Consider the following 13,880-nt stretch of genomic DNA (forward strand, 5'->3'; position numbering starts at 1 on the left):
AATTTCCTTTACTTTTCCACGGCTGGCTGAAGCGAAAAGATCGATTTCCATTCACCAAAGACGGATGGTCAGGGTACCAAAAAGCGAGTCCTGGATACAGCTCGACACGAATCAACGATAGATGGAGTTGCAGGCCACACTTTCGGTTATACTCAAAAGTCTTGTGACTGGCTGACTACGGGCTGCCAAAAGCTGAAACACATTTTTCGGGCTCTCGAGCCGAAATCAATGGCGCACAAAAGGGATTGGATGGTGCTGTGTGGTGGCGCGCTCCACATTCTTCGCGCAACAGCGAAGATTGGAAAGTCAGACAGGCCGACCAGAGGACAATAAATGTATCGTAAGAAAACCGTTGCCGGATTGAAGATATTTCTCATGCACGTCGCCTAGTGAGGTTGCCAATTATTTGCGTTTGTTGGCTGACGAAGCAGTAGAATTGCCCGCACAAATCATCCCTTGCATCTTGATCAGACCTCTGTCCAGATGATACCCACTCTCCACACATACCTTTCTACGCGCGTCGCGCCCTTTCACGTCCATCATCTCCTCGATCTGTGAGAGAGGGAGGTCAGCAGCCATGGCTCCTCGCCACATGCTCCCAAGGAGACGCCAAAGACAACCTTCGCTGAAGTTCCTTGCGTCACATATTAGCTCCAGACACGACACCGTGAATCTCGGCCTCTATTCCTGACATGCAGTCTCTCTTGCGATGGGCGTCCCAATCAATTGTCTCACATGAGCTAGGAAATGAAGGTATAAGTTTGTCATGACTGTCCATAGAGACATGGGAGCAAGCAGGCAAGTACGAGACGACGAGCAACCACTTTGCTGCTCGACACAAGCCTCGCTGTCATTACCGTCTCTATCTCGTTACTGTCACTCACTTGTACTCAATCGTCCTACTACGGCAAGGCCGTCGCTCCCTTCGTCCTTTCCCCACCCACTCCATTCCAAAAGCGCGTGTCCACGCGTGTACGCAACGGGACGACGCCGATCCAGCGCGTCACTCCTGTCCTGCCTGCCCTATCTACTTCGGGGCAGCACAGTGCTTACTCGAGGCACTCTATATCATCGAGACCACTCGCTGTACTAGAGAGCATTTCTGTCTACCCGGTCTCTCCTTCAGCCGTTTGACCTCGACCGCACTCATTGTTCGAACAAACGGGGCTCGACACGATGAAGCTCTTCAACGTCATTCTTTTTGCGGCTGCGGCCACCGCTGTCGCTATCCCCATGCCTCTTAGTGAGGCTGACTTGGAAGCCCTGCGGGCTCGCGGAGTTAGTGAGGTATGTTTGCCATCTTTCATTCTTCTGCACCCTTCGTTTTTCCTGCGAGGCATTTTTGACTCTCGGTCGCTTTGCTTCTTGTCTCCTTGTACAATCATAATGTCCACATGTACCTAGTAAGCTACTTACTAACCAGCATCCACAGTCCGACATTGCGCACGCTCTGCAGCCATCGCCATCGAACCCCGTGGCGTCGCTGCTGCGCCGCAACATCGACGCCGACGCCGAAGTGCGCCCCGCCTTCTACTCGTCGCCGCGCCCGCAGCTGACGCGGCGCTGGGACTCGGCGGCGAGCGACAGCGACATGCGCGCCGTCCAGGGCGACACCAGTCTTTCCGAGGACCACAAGTCGCACCGCCTCGCCATCCTGCGCTTCATGGACAGCCTGGCCAAAGGCCACTTGGCCAGCATTGCTGTTGGCCAGGGCGGGACGGCTCTCAAGAAGCGCGAAGAGATCGGCGAGGAGAAGAAGAGGGGCTACGTTGGCGGGAGCGGCAATTGGCGTTTTGGTGCCATGAACATGGGCGTGCCCAGCCGCTGGAGCTGGAAGCATAAACCGGGCAGTGCTGCTGCTGCCAACAGCAACAGCAACGCAAACTCCAACTCCAACTCCAACTCGGCCAACACCAAGGCCTTGACGACGACGACGACGACAACCACGGCGAACAAGGCCAGCACGGTGGGCAAGGGAGCGCGCGACCCCGAGGCTGCCGAGCTGACTCGGCCTGAGAGGTGGGTGTATCAGTGGTGAGGAGGAGGAGGAGGAGCTCCGTCCGCCCTTCTCGCTTCCTCTGTCTTTTCCCCTCCGATAACAAAGAGCTAAGGATGTCCTCGGGGAGACTGCAGCAGTCTTAGCCTTTCGCCGTCATCTTCGTCCTCGTCTTCAGCATCAGCCTCGGAATTCATGAGAGACCATTCTCGCTACCATCAATCTTCTCACCATCACCATTCCACTGGCGCCGATGATAACGACGACAGAAAGGGCAGTGGCCATGGTCGGCAGCAGTTTGGAGGCGGGAAAGTGGCCGCCGCTTTGCCTGGGTGGGTCAGGATTTGGTGATGTGTTTTGTGTGTGATGGTTCATCCCGTTCCTTGACACAGTCGCTCTGATGTGGATTGGCAAGCTTTCGCGTGTAACTTGAGTCGGGAGAGGGAGATTAGGAGAAGGAAAAGAGAAAAGAGACATTGAGGTGGTGGGAGAGTCGGGGAAGTAGACAGGCCATCTCCTTCGTTTGCCTTTTTCGCTTCTCGCACTCTTTGACCCCTCATTTCGGACTTTTTGTTTTGATGATGGTGATGGAGGAGGTAAGTAAGACAGTGTGCTGTGTTCAGTGTATCCCTTGTTATCTGGTTGTCTAGCATCAATCTACCTATTTTGTCTGCCTATGATGAGTGCGATACTAGTTTGAGGCAGTTTCCTTGTATCCATGGAGCTGCGTTGCCAGATCGATGCTGAAGCAGAAGTTGAGTGGCCAAAGGTACAAATCTTCGAGCTTTCGGAACAAGAGCACTAGAGAGCGCTCAAGGCAGACAAGGTCAAGTGAGCAGCTAGTCAAGTGAGCCGTCTTCTCCCCCGTTTCCCGTAAACGTGCTACCTGTGGCGATTCTTGAAGGGCGAGCGGATCCCAAAGCTTGCGAGGACTGCATGCAGGGAGTGGGAATCCAGAACCCAATTCTCTCCCGGGACAAAGGGAATACCCAAAGGAGCAAATCTCCATCGCGCCGAGCAAAAGGAGCGAAGCGATTGGAAACTCCACTCGACAATCAGGGGACGGCTCTCAACAAATGCTCAGCGGGAGACAACAGCCTACCAGATGGCCCGTCAAGCCCTGGAGCAAGTTTCCGCGAGACCATCATCTGAACGATGGAAGATGGGGGCGCGCGTCTTCGGAACGCTTTCCACCGGCCCCACAGTGGGTATTTGCAGTGGGTGGCGCGCGCTGGAGGTACCGCCTGCTCCTCCAAACCCCACCCCTCACCCCCTGGATACCCCGCATGTGTACCCCGCACCGCTGCGCTGTGTACAGACGGATAGCCCCACAGCTGCGCGCCTGGATTGACGTCGAGCAGTGCAAGGCGCAATTTGGACGTTCAGAGAGCTGCTGTTGGCTTGGCCAAGCTGAGAGGCAGGCGGATTTAGCTGCCTCAGCTGTTTTGGTTACTTCGACTCGCCTAGGAAAGGTAGCCATGTGCGTGTCAGGGGACGTGACGCACAAGGCTTGGGAAATCCTGGGAGGGACCGATGAGGTGATTGTGGAGTGGACATGGCCGCTATTTCGAGGGGAAGATCTCGGGCTGGCGGAGTATCCTGCGCGCTTCGTCATACACCTATCCTGTGGGCTGGCTGCAGAGATGCACTTCCAGGACGCATCAGTGACAGCTGTCCCTCTTTGTACGGATCCGCAGGTCCCGCTATCAATCTCTCCGCCAGCGGCTTATTTCCGCGCCTGTGGGGGTCGTCTTTCTCCATTGTTGGTGGCGCAATGCAGCGTAGCTACTCCGCAGCAGCCTCCGGGGACACAGGACTGCAATTGATAGGCGCGGTATTGGGTACTCCACTAGTGGACCAGATGGTATTCTTGCAAGAACCAAGTTGAGCCCGTGAAGCAGGGTGAGCGTTGGCTGACGCACCTGATGTTTGAGGCCCGCGTCCATTGCGGCTGCACGCCAGTCCCTTAACCCTGGGGCAGTGCGGAAAAGGGAAATGGTAAACGCCGCCAGCATTCGGATTCGGAAGTCCTACTCGGTGTGTTCCTGAAGCAGACATCCCGTTGCCCCGAACATGCCCTTCAAAACCTCTGACGTATAAAATCTAGGCGGCTCCGGAGTATTTGGAGGACCATGGTAAATAGACGCTCCAAAAACCCCTGGACGTAATCTGTACTTCGACCAGTCGCAGAGTAGATTTCGAACTTGCAGCCCCTGGAGAAGAATGCATTTCCAAACAGAAATGGCCGATGGTGAAGGACTCCACGCAACCGGAACCAATGGCTTTACAGCGGACCTTGAAACAGACATCATCGTTGTTGGTGCCGGCTTTGGCGGTATATATTTGCTTCACAAGCTGAGGGACGAATACGGCTACGACGTTAAGATATTCGAGGCTGGAGAGGAGTTGGGTGGTGTTTGGTAAGCCCTCATGCCCTGGTTATTCGAACACGCCATTGACATTTTCAGGCATTGGAATTGCTATCCTGGCGCGCGAGTGGATTCCATGGTCCCTGTTTACGAGTTGAGCATTGAGAAGCTCTGGAGAGTAAGATGACCATACCATATCCGAGGAAGCATTTGATTTGCTGACGCTCGCACAAGAATTGGAACTGGACAGAAAAGTATCCCGACTACATAGAGCTCCGGAAGTACTTCGAATTCGTTGAAGAGCAACTTGATATCAAGAAGGACGTCTTTTTCCGGTCAAAGGTGGTGCACGCACAGTTTGACAAGCCTTCAGCCAGATGGATTGTCAAGACCGACGACGGCAGAATCGCACGCTCCAAGTTCTTCATTTGCTGCACCGGATTCGCAGCCAAGAGACATTTTCCTGACTGGCATGGCCTCGAGAGATTCCAAGGGGCCATGCATCATTCCTCGTTCTGGCCTAACGAGGGCGTCGACGTTACTGGCAAGCGCGTGGCAGTCATCGGAACAGGCTCCACGGGTATCCAAATCGCACAGGAGACAGCAAAGACGGCAAAGTCGGTGACGGTTTTCCAACGCACACCGAACCTCTGTCTTCCCATGAGACAACAAAAGTTGACCGTGGAAGAGCAAGAAGCAAACAAAACGCATTACCCGGAACTGTACAATTACCGCCTAACCACCTTTTCCGGCTTCCCAATGGACTTTGTCAATAGGAAAACATTTGACGACACGCCCGAGGAAAGAGAAAAGTTCTTCGAGGATCTTTGGTCGAAAGGAGGGTTCCATTTTTGGCTAGGGACATACAAAGTGAGTGACGCTGTTGCCCATGTTTGAGCGGTTTGCTAAGAGCTCCCAGGACATGCTCTTTGATGAAAAAGCCAACGACGAGGCGTGGAACTTCTGGTTGAAGAAGACGCGGGCCCGCATCACCGATCCCAAAAAGCGGGAGCTGCTGGCTCCTCTGCAGAAGCCGCACCCTTGGGGTACCAAGCGCCCGTCGCTCGAGCAAAACTTTTATGAGATGATGGACCAGCCGCAGAACGAGATTGTCGATGCGAAGAAGACTCCGGTTGTGGAAGTAACCGAAAAGGGCCTCAAGACATCCGATGGCCAGGAGCGAGAATTCGACGTCATCGCATTGGCGACAGGCTTTGACGGCGTGACGGGCGGCATGAAAAACATGGGATTGGTGGACGTGGATGGAAAAGACATCAACGAGAAATGGAAAAACGGACTTTACACAGGTCTTGGAATGACTCTCTCAGGGTTCCCCAACTTTTTCTACCTCTATGGCGCTCATGGGCCTACGGCTTTCAGCAATGGACCCAGCTGCGTCGAGTGTCAAGCCGATTGGATCATCGATGCGTTGGCGAAGATGAAACGAGAGGGAATTAGCTACCTAGATCCCACGAAAGAAAGCGAGAAGCAGTGGAGAGAAAAGATCGAGGAGTTGAGCAAGGCCACACTGTTCCACAGCGTGGACAGTTGGTACATGGGAGCAAATATTCCCGGAAAGGTCAGAGAGCAGCTGAGCTTCGCTGGCGGGTTTCCGATGTACATCCAGGAGATTTCGAAGTCGCTGTACAACGGATTCGAGGGGTTTATCACGGCGTAGATGAGGATTCGAGTCGATGAATGGAGAAAGCTGCTTGTTGATGATGGACGCGCCGCAGGAGCGTATCGTGAGATGGTCGGCCGACGTCGCGCACCCCTGTCCCAGAGCGGTAAAGTCCCGGCCCGGCTAGAACCGCCATCAGGACGTCATCATCCAGATCGAGTGCCTTCCAATCCAGCGCCCAGCTTATCCGTACCTACATACCTTACCCTCAGCCTTCTTCCGATTCCCCTCATGGCTCCACCTCGTCCCTCATAGTACCATCCCAGGACCTGAAGACTATGAGGTCGGTCCTTTTGTTCGGCCGCCAATGCCTACACAACCATCTCCGTTCCAGCGCTTTGCGCGCCGCAAATGGTAGCGCGCGCCGTATCTTCACAACCTCCCGACCCTCTCCTTCCCGATTACTGCGGTACCTCCGTGCTCCACCCAAGAAAGCTGGACAAAGGATACTTCTCTGCGGAAGTCTTACTCCAGCGGCCTTTGTCGCCTTGCTGCAAGACGGCCATGACGACGATGAACGCACGGGAGAGCAGCTGATGCTCGAAGCCTCGCGGGCCGAGCTCAATGAGCAACTACCCCGAGCCCTACAGCACTCCAGAGGCTTCCGCAAAAAGGTCTATCTATTTGTGGACAAGTACATCTGGGAGCCAATCGCAACGGGGTTTCGGCTTCTCCATTTGGTCATCATATTCGCCCCCGTAATATTGGCCGTACCCGTCATCTGGATCGGAAGACGCGTGCCAGACAGAGACAACGAGCGAACAGGAACCTTGTGGTGGTATGGGTTTCTGGTCAGAGGCATGGAGAGGGCGGGAGCAGCCTTCATAAAGGTAGGCATCGCGGCGTTTGACCCGAAACAAAGTTGCTGATCCAAGGTCATATAGCTCGGCCAGTGGGCAGCTTCTCGAACAGATATTTTCCCTACAGAAATGTGCAGCATAATGTCCTCTCTCCACTCCAATGCCCCAGCCCACTCCATGGTCAACACTAGAAAAATCGTTGAGCGAGCTTTTGACGGCCGAAAGTTTGAGGACATCTTCGAGGAGTTTGACGAAAAGCCACTGGGGGTCGGTGCCATTGCTCAAGTCTACAAAGCAAAGCTCAAACCGAACCTGGCTACACCGACCGATCCCACCCTTGAAGAACCCCAGAATCTGCGAAGACAGCTGAGGAAAAATGTCGACGCAACTCTCAAAAGTATACCTCGCCGGGTGCCGTCTTCTCACGTGGCGGTCAAGGTCCTCCACCCATTTGTAGACAGGATCGTACGGCGCGACTTGCGAATAATGGCCTTCTTTGCGGCTATCATCAATGCCGTTCCGACAATGGAATGGCTGTCGTTCCCTGACGAGGTCAAGCAGTTCGCAGAAATGATGAAACTACAACTCGACCTCCGGATTGAAGGCGCCAATTTGACAGTCTTCCGTCGCCACTTCAAAGACAGAACGACTGCCTGGTTTCCATTTCCATACAACGAATATACCACCCGCCAGGTGCTCGTGGAAGAGTTCGCCCAAGGAATCCACCTCGAAGACTTTTTGGAAAATGGCGGTGGTGTATACCAAAAGGAAATCGCTGACGAGGGTCTCGACGCCTTTTTACACATGGTGCTGATTGACAATTTTATTCACGCCGATTTGCACCCGGGAAATATAATGGTGCGATTCTATAAACCACAGCAACCACAGGTGCCCTCGATCAGGCTGAAAAAGACGACCGAAACGATTGAAAAGTCCACCGACGTCACCGAGGAAGTTCTCCAACGCCTGCGGCCTTTGAGGAAGAACAAACAGGCTTGGACCGCACAGCTCGAAGAATTGGACGCAGAGGGTTATCGTCCCCAGCTGATTTTTATTGACACGGGGCTCGTGACGGAGCTGAATCATGTCAACCGGACCAACTTTCTCGATTTGTTCAAAGCTGTCGCAGAATTCGACGGCTATAAGGCGGGCAAATTGATGGTGGAACGGTGCCGACAGCCAGATGCTGTCATCGACAAGGAGGTCTTTGCCCTGAAAATGCAACACCTCGTGCTTAGCGTCAAGAGTCGCACGTTTGCGCTAGGAAATATCAAGATCGGGGACATTTTGAATCAAGTGTTGACAATGGTTAGACAACATCACGTCAGACTAGAGGGCGATTTCGTCAATGTTGTTTTGAGCATTCTGTTGCTCGAGGGCATTGGCAGACACCTGGATCCAGATTTGGATCTCTTCGCAGGGTGAGTCGGATGCTGGCAATCTGAAGGGACTGACCCGGATACTGATGAGATTGTCGCAGGGCCTTACCGATCCTGCGCCAGCTCGGTGCTAAGAGCAGCAAAGACCTCATGCGCGGTGCCGATTTCTCGATGCTCAAGGTGTGGGCAGGTCTCGAGGCTCGAAGTTTCCTTCGTGCCTCTGTGGAAAGGGTGAGTTGGCTCCGAGACAGGTTGCAACATGGCTTCGTGGCTAAACTTCAGCAGGTCGAGGCTTGCGTCAAATATGATATGCTGTCGCCCAACATTTGAATTTAAAGAGGGTTTGGGAGCTTGGCGTGAGGAGACGAGCATTTGTTGTTATAGACAAGAATTCATGGCATCAATTACCAGTGTAGTTGCCTGTCGTGCATATTGATGCGATGCACGGATGTTGGGAGGCTACACAAAAGGGAGCGATGTGTCGCCACGCATTCCTGGTAGCCAAAGCCGCTGACGTCGTTTGTGGTCGGGCGCGCAACAAGTCCAACACCACCAGGTCGAATGACTATCGCGAGGTAAGCTATTTCTGATGGCGGCCATGTCCAGCTGCACACGAGGGCTCAAGCGCCGCATGGCGGGCATCCATCATAAGCCCACGATCTGCTTGGCCAGCCTCGTGCCCGGTTGTGTGGTGCGCATGCATGCATCTCGGCTCTTTCCCTTTGCTTTGGTTTATTCAACTTTTCGCCATAATGACGGACCAAGAAAGATCAACCACCTCCTTGTCCGCCAAATCCCCCGGCAAGCGCTTCATCGACCTTCTCCCCACCCCGGCTGTCTCCGACCCTACCAAAACCGACCAAGCAGAAATACTCAGCGACAAGCCTACCCTTTCGCATGCTCTAGCCATGGACAATCATGCCGCCGAAAAAGGCCTCGCGCAACAGGCCTTCCAGCGCCAACACGAAAAGGATATCATGGATTTGGGTTGGAATGAAAGTGAAGATGAGATTGCGGATCCGCTCGTTGGTGGATTGGAAAACGAAGAGCTGTGGCTGTTGGTCCGCAGGTTTAACAAGGTGAGGTTCTGCGCATTGTGACCTCGGAATGGCGCTGACTGGTAGTGCGTACAGCAAGTATACCATGTCAAGTCCTCACAACATCCAGCGCCAGGAAACCTGGACATGTACATTGCAGACGAGGAGAACTTCTCTCCAGACAAATTGCGGGCCAGCATCGAACGGTTATACATGACAATTATCGTCGGAATCATGGCCGCTTGGAAACACATTGCGCGCATACGATCTTGGAGAGAGAGAAGAAGGACAGCATGCTTTTGCTTCGTAAGAAGGACAGGAACTTGTACGCACTTTGAAATGCTGAGGATTCGCAGGCATACTACGCCGCATGGGCGTTCGACATGCTGGTCCCGTTACACGGCCTGACGCTCATAGGTCTGATTCTTTTTCCGCCATTGCGAGAAATGATGTTCCCACCGGCGCCAATGGCTCTCGTCGACGCGAAGACAGGGACCTTGCAGAAACCAGAGGCTGGCCTGCTGGGTAGCTACGACAGCGTGACAGGGGCCCCCGAGAACTACAAGGGCGAAGCTGTCGAGCAAGAAGCCAGGAATTTTGTTAACAGCATTGCTTCCATTGCGCTCAGCAGTGCCTCTGGGAAGCATTCGGAAAAGAATTCTCACTCTGACTCTGAAGATGAGAGTCCTCAGGATGCTACCCCGGATCCCACTGCGATCGCTGTTGGCGCGGCGGACGCGAAGAGCAAGGCGTCTGGCGCAGTGCCGGCGGCCGATTACGACAAGACAAAGGTTCCAATGGACACTATGTTATGGAGAAACATGAGACCGACAATGTTCATCATTGCCAGTCTGACGGATGCGTGGGAGAGGGTAGCCAAGTACGTTTCTGACCCAGTCGATATCGTGGTGAACTGCAAAAGCTCATTGAGGGAACAGTGCTTTATCACCTACGCCGCCATTTCCAAGCGATACGTACCGGTTGAGACTGGCAGCACTGGTTGTTCCACCTCTTTCTGTATCGCTGTTTTTCAGCTCTTACATGTTTGCAAAGACAGTAACCTTTGGCATCGGGTTGCTCTTTTTTGGTCAGCCCATCATATCTCGTGCCGTATCTCGGCTCAACCGAAAATATCCACACTGGCAGAGGATCCTCGAGCTTCGCAAGTTAGTGGCCTACCATATTCAAAGGAGAACTCTGCTAAATCCTTCCTTTTTGACAGCACTGTACTCAAAGGCGTACCGACTAACGCCCAGCTCACGACAACACTGCTACGTATTGGCGAAGCGAACCATGCGCCACTGCCACCTCCGCCTCGCAGTACGTCTCCGCCCCCTATGGAGCCAGCGGCCCTCACCCCCGCTCACCTACGTGCCCTAGGCGACGACACCCCTCTCAATGCATCGCCCGAAGAGCTTGCATCAGCCATCTCTCCCGACCCAACAGCACCCAGTGACAACGCCACAACGGGTGCCGCAGACGTAGACGCCGCCAAAGCGCCCCGACACGGACACCGCGGGAGCAGGCTTCTCGGCTTTCTCAAAGGCACGACCAAGACGATCGTCGAGACGACCCTCAGCGCGGACAAGGTCAAGGCCAAGACAGGCTCGATGCGCGCCAAAGACCGTCTGGGCGCCGTGCCACCTCCAGGCCCGGAGCACCGGCGCAGCGGGCCCGTCGCCTTCAAGGCGCGATACTGCGGGCGCAAAGGCTTCGTCGTTCTGAAGCCGCAGAGCGACATGCAAGGGCCCGGCCCGGCGCCCGTCGTCGGCTTCGTGCTGGGCAAGGACGCGGCGGCCGCGTGCGAGGCCGAGGGTGTCGGGGGCGGCGCGTCGGGCCTCAAGGCGTCGTGGAGCCTGCCCGTGTCGCGCGTCGACGAGCTGCGCAAGGTCGGCGGCTTTGGCTGGAAGGCCAAGCTCGTCGTCGGATGGGCGCTGGAGAGGGAGGTGGCGGATGGACTCGAGATTGTCGAGCGCGAGACGGGCGCGAGGTGGAAGGTCACGGCTTGTCCGAGGAGGGACGAGCTGTTTAATCGGCTTGTAGCTGTTGGCGGGCAGCGGTGGGTGAGCATGTGAGAGCGGTTTTGCTTCTTCTTTTTGGTGTGGTCCTCCTCGATGACGACGATTAGCGGGAACGACAACGACTGATGATCACGACAATTCATGACAGCGAAGACAGGTTTAGCCATGAGGTATGTGGTACGAACTTAGACAGTATGATATGATAATTCAACAGTCAATGGTGGAACGAAATTACGTTGGTAGCGAGTATTCCAATACTCGGAGAAGTGGATAGAAGCAGTGCCAGGCGTGCGGCAACACGAAAGCAACGTTAGTGGTAGTCGGAGCCAAATTGAGAACGCATCAAACTTTTGGCTATTTTCGTATGGCCTTTTCTATCTTGTCATCCAAACCCACTGCGCGCGTGCTTTGCCAATGCCGCAGCAGGAGGCATGTGGACATCAACGCAGGCTATCTTTTGATAAAGCTGGCTGGGGCAAGCTGGGTAACAGGTCGAAAATCATGAAAAGAAGGAACGGCGAGACGGCATCGCCCAACCGGGACGACGGCGAAAAGGGCAGTCGTAAGCAAAAGGCGTACATAGCATTTCGTAAAACCCAAACATGTCCCAGAGCAATGAAGCTCAACACAGGCGCCGCAATCACTGCGTGCTTCTGATTTTCTCGCTCACGACTCCTCGGCACCGTCAGCGGCCACCTCGGCCGCGTCGTTGGCCTCGACGGCTTCGACTTCCTCCAGGTCGTTCTCCTTGGGCACATCGGCCCCCTTGTGTGCTTTGGCCGCCTCCGCAGGGCCTCCCTTCTCCGCCGTATCGGCAGCGTCCTCGTCTTGAGCGTCCTCGTCAGCAGCCTCGGCCTCGGGTTCGCCGTTGCCTTCAGGCTCCTCAGGCTCGCCCTCAGATTCCCCTTCGCCGGGTGCTTCGGGATCCCCGTCTTCGTCCTCTACGCCATCTTCTTCGGTCGCGGGCGCCTTTGCGTCTTTATCCAATCTGCGCCTCTTGTTCTGAGGGACAGCTAATCGAGAAGCCGAGTCAGCAGACTGGCGCAAGACCGTCCAGATGATGGCCAGACGGCAGATCGCATAAAATCGCAGGTCATTGGACACAACCTACCTTCTTTCTCTTCTTCCGACCCTTCCTCGTCTTCAAAGGAACCCTCGGAGTCTTCGTACCTGGCACGCGCGACCGGTCAGCCTTGCGGGAAATGGCTGTTGGAAAGGACGAGCGGAGCAAGCGAGGATGACGGCGACGAAGAAATGACGCATCGGGCAAAACGAATGAAAGGCGACGTGAAGCTTCAATTCCCATCCATGGTCGCAGGTGCAGACCGATGCTGCCGCCTGGCGCGACATTGGGTAGCTCCAGGATCTTGCCGTCGCTCGACGCAGCACCTCAACGACCCGATGGGTAGAAAATCGAAGGCCATAGGGGTAGTCGCATGATGAAAGCGATGGCAATTGGCGACGGAACAGGGCGGCGCGACGTAATTGGGCAGTGATGTCGACCGTGGACTTACTCCTCTTCTTCTTCTCCCTCGTCGTCGGAAGGAAGGGCAATGAGCTCCTCGTCCTCCTCGGCGTCTTGCTTCCTCTTGCGGGTGGCGGCAGACATGATGGGTAGAAGGTGCAGGAGTGGGGAGGTGGACGTGGTTGAATGTGAGAGGCGGATGGAGGAGAGGTGTCAGGGGAGAGATGTAGGTGTAAGCTGCGACGACGGGGCGGCAGCAAAAAAGACTGGGGGCTGGGGGCTGCGCGGAGATTGTTGGAGCAAGCCCAATTGGGGGAGGTCCAGCGTCCAGGTCCGGGGCTGGTGAGCGAGCAAGCTTGCAAGCTGGGGAGCTGGGGAGCTGCCGTGGGGACGTGGGACGTGGGACGAGGGACGAGGGAGCTTGGGGACTCGCAGAGGCGGAACCCAAGCAAGGGATCGGTCGGCTGCCGCCCAACCACCGACCCGTACACCAGCGAATCCCTCGTACCAGTCGCCGTGCCGGCCCCTCTTCCTTGCCGTTCCTGTGTGCCTGTCTCGCCTCTCCTGACGTGCTGTGGTTTGGCCTCGACGGAGCTGCTCGGCTAGCAGTAGCCTCACCATGGTCGATTCTCGTTGTTTCCTCGATGGGCGCTTTGGCCGTCTTCGCAAGCCTTGAAAGTCAGGATATTCGTCCGGGAATTGTCCTCGAGGCTACCTTTGCAACCGAGAGTCTTGTAAGCACGCGCAGACGAGGGAAGCTGGCCAACGGGTGCCACTGGAACAGAAACGCTTTAGGGTTAGCCCGCTTGTCGTTGTCGAACCATCATGGCCGTGACATGGACACGCTTCAACCACAGGACAACATCGTCTTTGTCGGAGACGATTGGTCTTTTGCGCAGTTGTCCATCTTGGTGATGGATGGTCAAGTTCCTTGCGAGGAAGACGTGGACAGACGACATGGAAGCGACCGACGTGGGTGTGGCTTTGTAATGCACTGTTCTTTACCGCGGCCAGCCGGACGTTTGCCGTTTCAGGTCAAGCCATTACCGTCAATGTACCGACCTAACTATTGACTCTCAACCAGGAAACCACGAAGAACACTCCTTTAAAGGGTGAAGTGCCGGCTCCATGG

The 13,880-nt window shown here is 55.2% G+C and overlaps 5 protein-coding genes across 5 annotated transcripts; 4 read left to right on the plus strand and 1 right to left on the minus strand.

The window, feature by feature from the left end:
* The first annotated feature begins 977 nt into the window (after window positions 1-977).
* Window positions 978-2,710, plus strand: J3D65DRAFT_30850 (uncharacterized protein). Its single transcript, XM_066795250.1, has 3 exons — window positions 978-1,287; window positions 1,433-2,019; window positions 2,134-2,710. Exons 1-3 carry the CDS (start codon window positions 1,177-1,179, stop codon window positions 2,345-2,347), a joined length of 912 nt encoding a protein of 303 aa, XP_066659897.1. The 5' UTR covers window positions 978-1,176; the 3' UTR covers window positions 2,348-2,710.
* Window positions 2,711-4,123: 1,413 nt separating this feature from the next.
* J3D65DRAFT_610341 (cyclopentanone 1,2-monooxygenase) lies at window positions 4,124-6,080 on the plus strand. Its single transcript, XM_066798790.1, has 4 exons — window positions 4,124-4,416; window positions 4,465-4,543; window positions 4,600-5,235; window positions 5,285-6,080. Exons 1-4 carry the CDS (start codon window positions 4,220-4,222, stop codon window positions 6,041-6,043), a joined length of 1,671 nt encoding a protein of 556 aa, XP_066659898.1. The 5' UTR covers window positions 4,124-4,219; the 3' UTR covers window positions 6,044-6,080.
* J3D65DRAFT_610345 (uncharacterized protein) lies at window positions 6,062-8,626 on the plus strand. Its single transcript, XM_066798791.1, has 4 exons — window positions 6,062-6,876; window positions 6,931-8,267; window positions 8,327-8,456; window positions 8,511-8,626. Exons 1-4 carry the CDS (start codon window positions 6,325-6,327, stop codon window positions 8,553-8,555), a joined length of 2,064 nt encoding a protein of 687 aa, XP_066659899.1. The 5' UTR covers window positions 6,062-6,324; the 3' UTR covers window positions 8,556-8,626.
* Window positions 8,611-11,636, plus strand: J3D65DRAFT_610351 (uncharacterized protein). The gene is made up of 6 exons (XM_066798792.1): window positions 8,611-8,800; window positions 8,995-9,304; window positions 9,359-9,568; window positions 9,619-10,142; window positions 10,201-10,428; window positions 10,485-11,636. Exons 1-6 carry the CDS (start codon window positions 8,787-8,789, stop codon window positions 11,335-11,337), a joined length of 2,139 nt encoding a protein of 712 aa, XP_066659900.1. The 5' UTR covers window positions 8,611-8,786; the 3' UTR covers window positions 11,338-11,636.
* A 313-nt stretch (window positions 11,637-11,949) lies between these two features.
* Window positions 11,950-13,707, minus strand: J3D65DRAFT_599299 (uncharacterized protein; the record flags this gene model as incomplete). Its single annotated transcript, XM_066797888.1, has 4 exons — window positions 11,950-12,321; window positions 12,454-13,342; window positions 13,367-13,506; window positions 13,570-13,707. 4 exons carry the CDS (start codon window positions 13,705-13,707, stop codon window positions 11,950-11,952), a joined length of 1,539 nt encoding a protein of 512 aa, XP_066659901.1.
* Window positions 13,708-13,880: the final 173 nt, after the last annotated feature.

Source organism: Phyllosticta citribraziliensis (assembly GCF_038025025.1).
Source record: "Phyllosticta citribraziliensis strain CPC 17464 chromosome Unknown J3D65scaffold_1, whole genome shotgun sequence".
Lineage (NCBI taxonomy): Eukaryota > Fungi > Ascomycota > Dothideomycetes > Botryosphaeriales > Phyllostictaceae > Phyllosticta > Phyllosticta citribraziliensis.

Bases quoted from the DNA above. Each gene is read 5' to 3' on its own strand.
- J3D65DRAFT_610351 (XM_066798792.1), top strand. The intron at 9,305-9,358 runs GTGAGGTTCTGC...TAGTGCGTACAG, and splicing joins TGGTCCGCAGGTTTAACAAG to CAAGTATACCATGTCAAGTC. The intron at 10,429-10,484 runs GTTAGTGGCCTA...CCTTTTTGACAG, and splicing joins AGGATCCTCGAGCTTCGCAA to CACTGTACTCAAAGGCGTAC.
- J3D65DRAFT_30850 (XM_066795250.1), top strand. From the start codon at position 1,177: ATGAAGCTCTTCAACGTCATTCTTTTTGCGGCTGCGGCCACCGCTGTC. The intron at 1,288-1,432 runs GTATGTTTGCCA...CAGCATCCACAG, and splicing joins GGGCTCGCGGAGTTAGTGAG to TCCGACATTGCGCACGCTCT. The intron at 2,020-2,133 runs GTGGGTGTATCA...GGGAGACTGCAG, and splicing joins GAGCTGACTCGGCCTGAGAG to CAGTCTTAGCCTTTCGCCGT.
- J3D65DRAFT_610345 (XM_066798791.1), top strand. From the start codon at position 6,325: ATGAGGTCGGTCCTTTTGTTCGGCCGCCAATGCCTACACAACCATCTC. The intron at 8,268-8,326 runs GTGAGTCGGATG...AGATTGTCGCAG, and splicing joins GATTTGGATCTCTTCGCAGG to GGCCTTACCGATCCTGCGCC. The intron at 8,457-8,510 runs GTGAGTTGGCTC...AAACTTCAGCAG, and splicing joins TTCGTGCCTCTGTGGAAAGG to GTCGAGGCTTGCGTCAAATA.
- J3D65DRAFT_610341 (XM_066798790.1), top strand. From the start codon at position 4,220: ATGCATTTCCAAACAGAAATGGCCGATGGTGAAGGACTCCACGCAACC. The intron at 4,544-4,599 runs GTAAGATGACCA...CGCTCGCACAAG, and splicing joins GCATTGAGAAGCTCTGGAGA to AATTGGAACTGGACAGAAAA. The intron at 5,236-5,284 runs GTGAGTGACGCT...AAGAGCTCCCAG, and splicing joins TTTGGCTAGGGACATACAAA to GACATGCTCTTTGATGAAAA.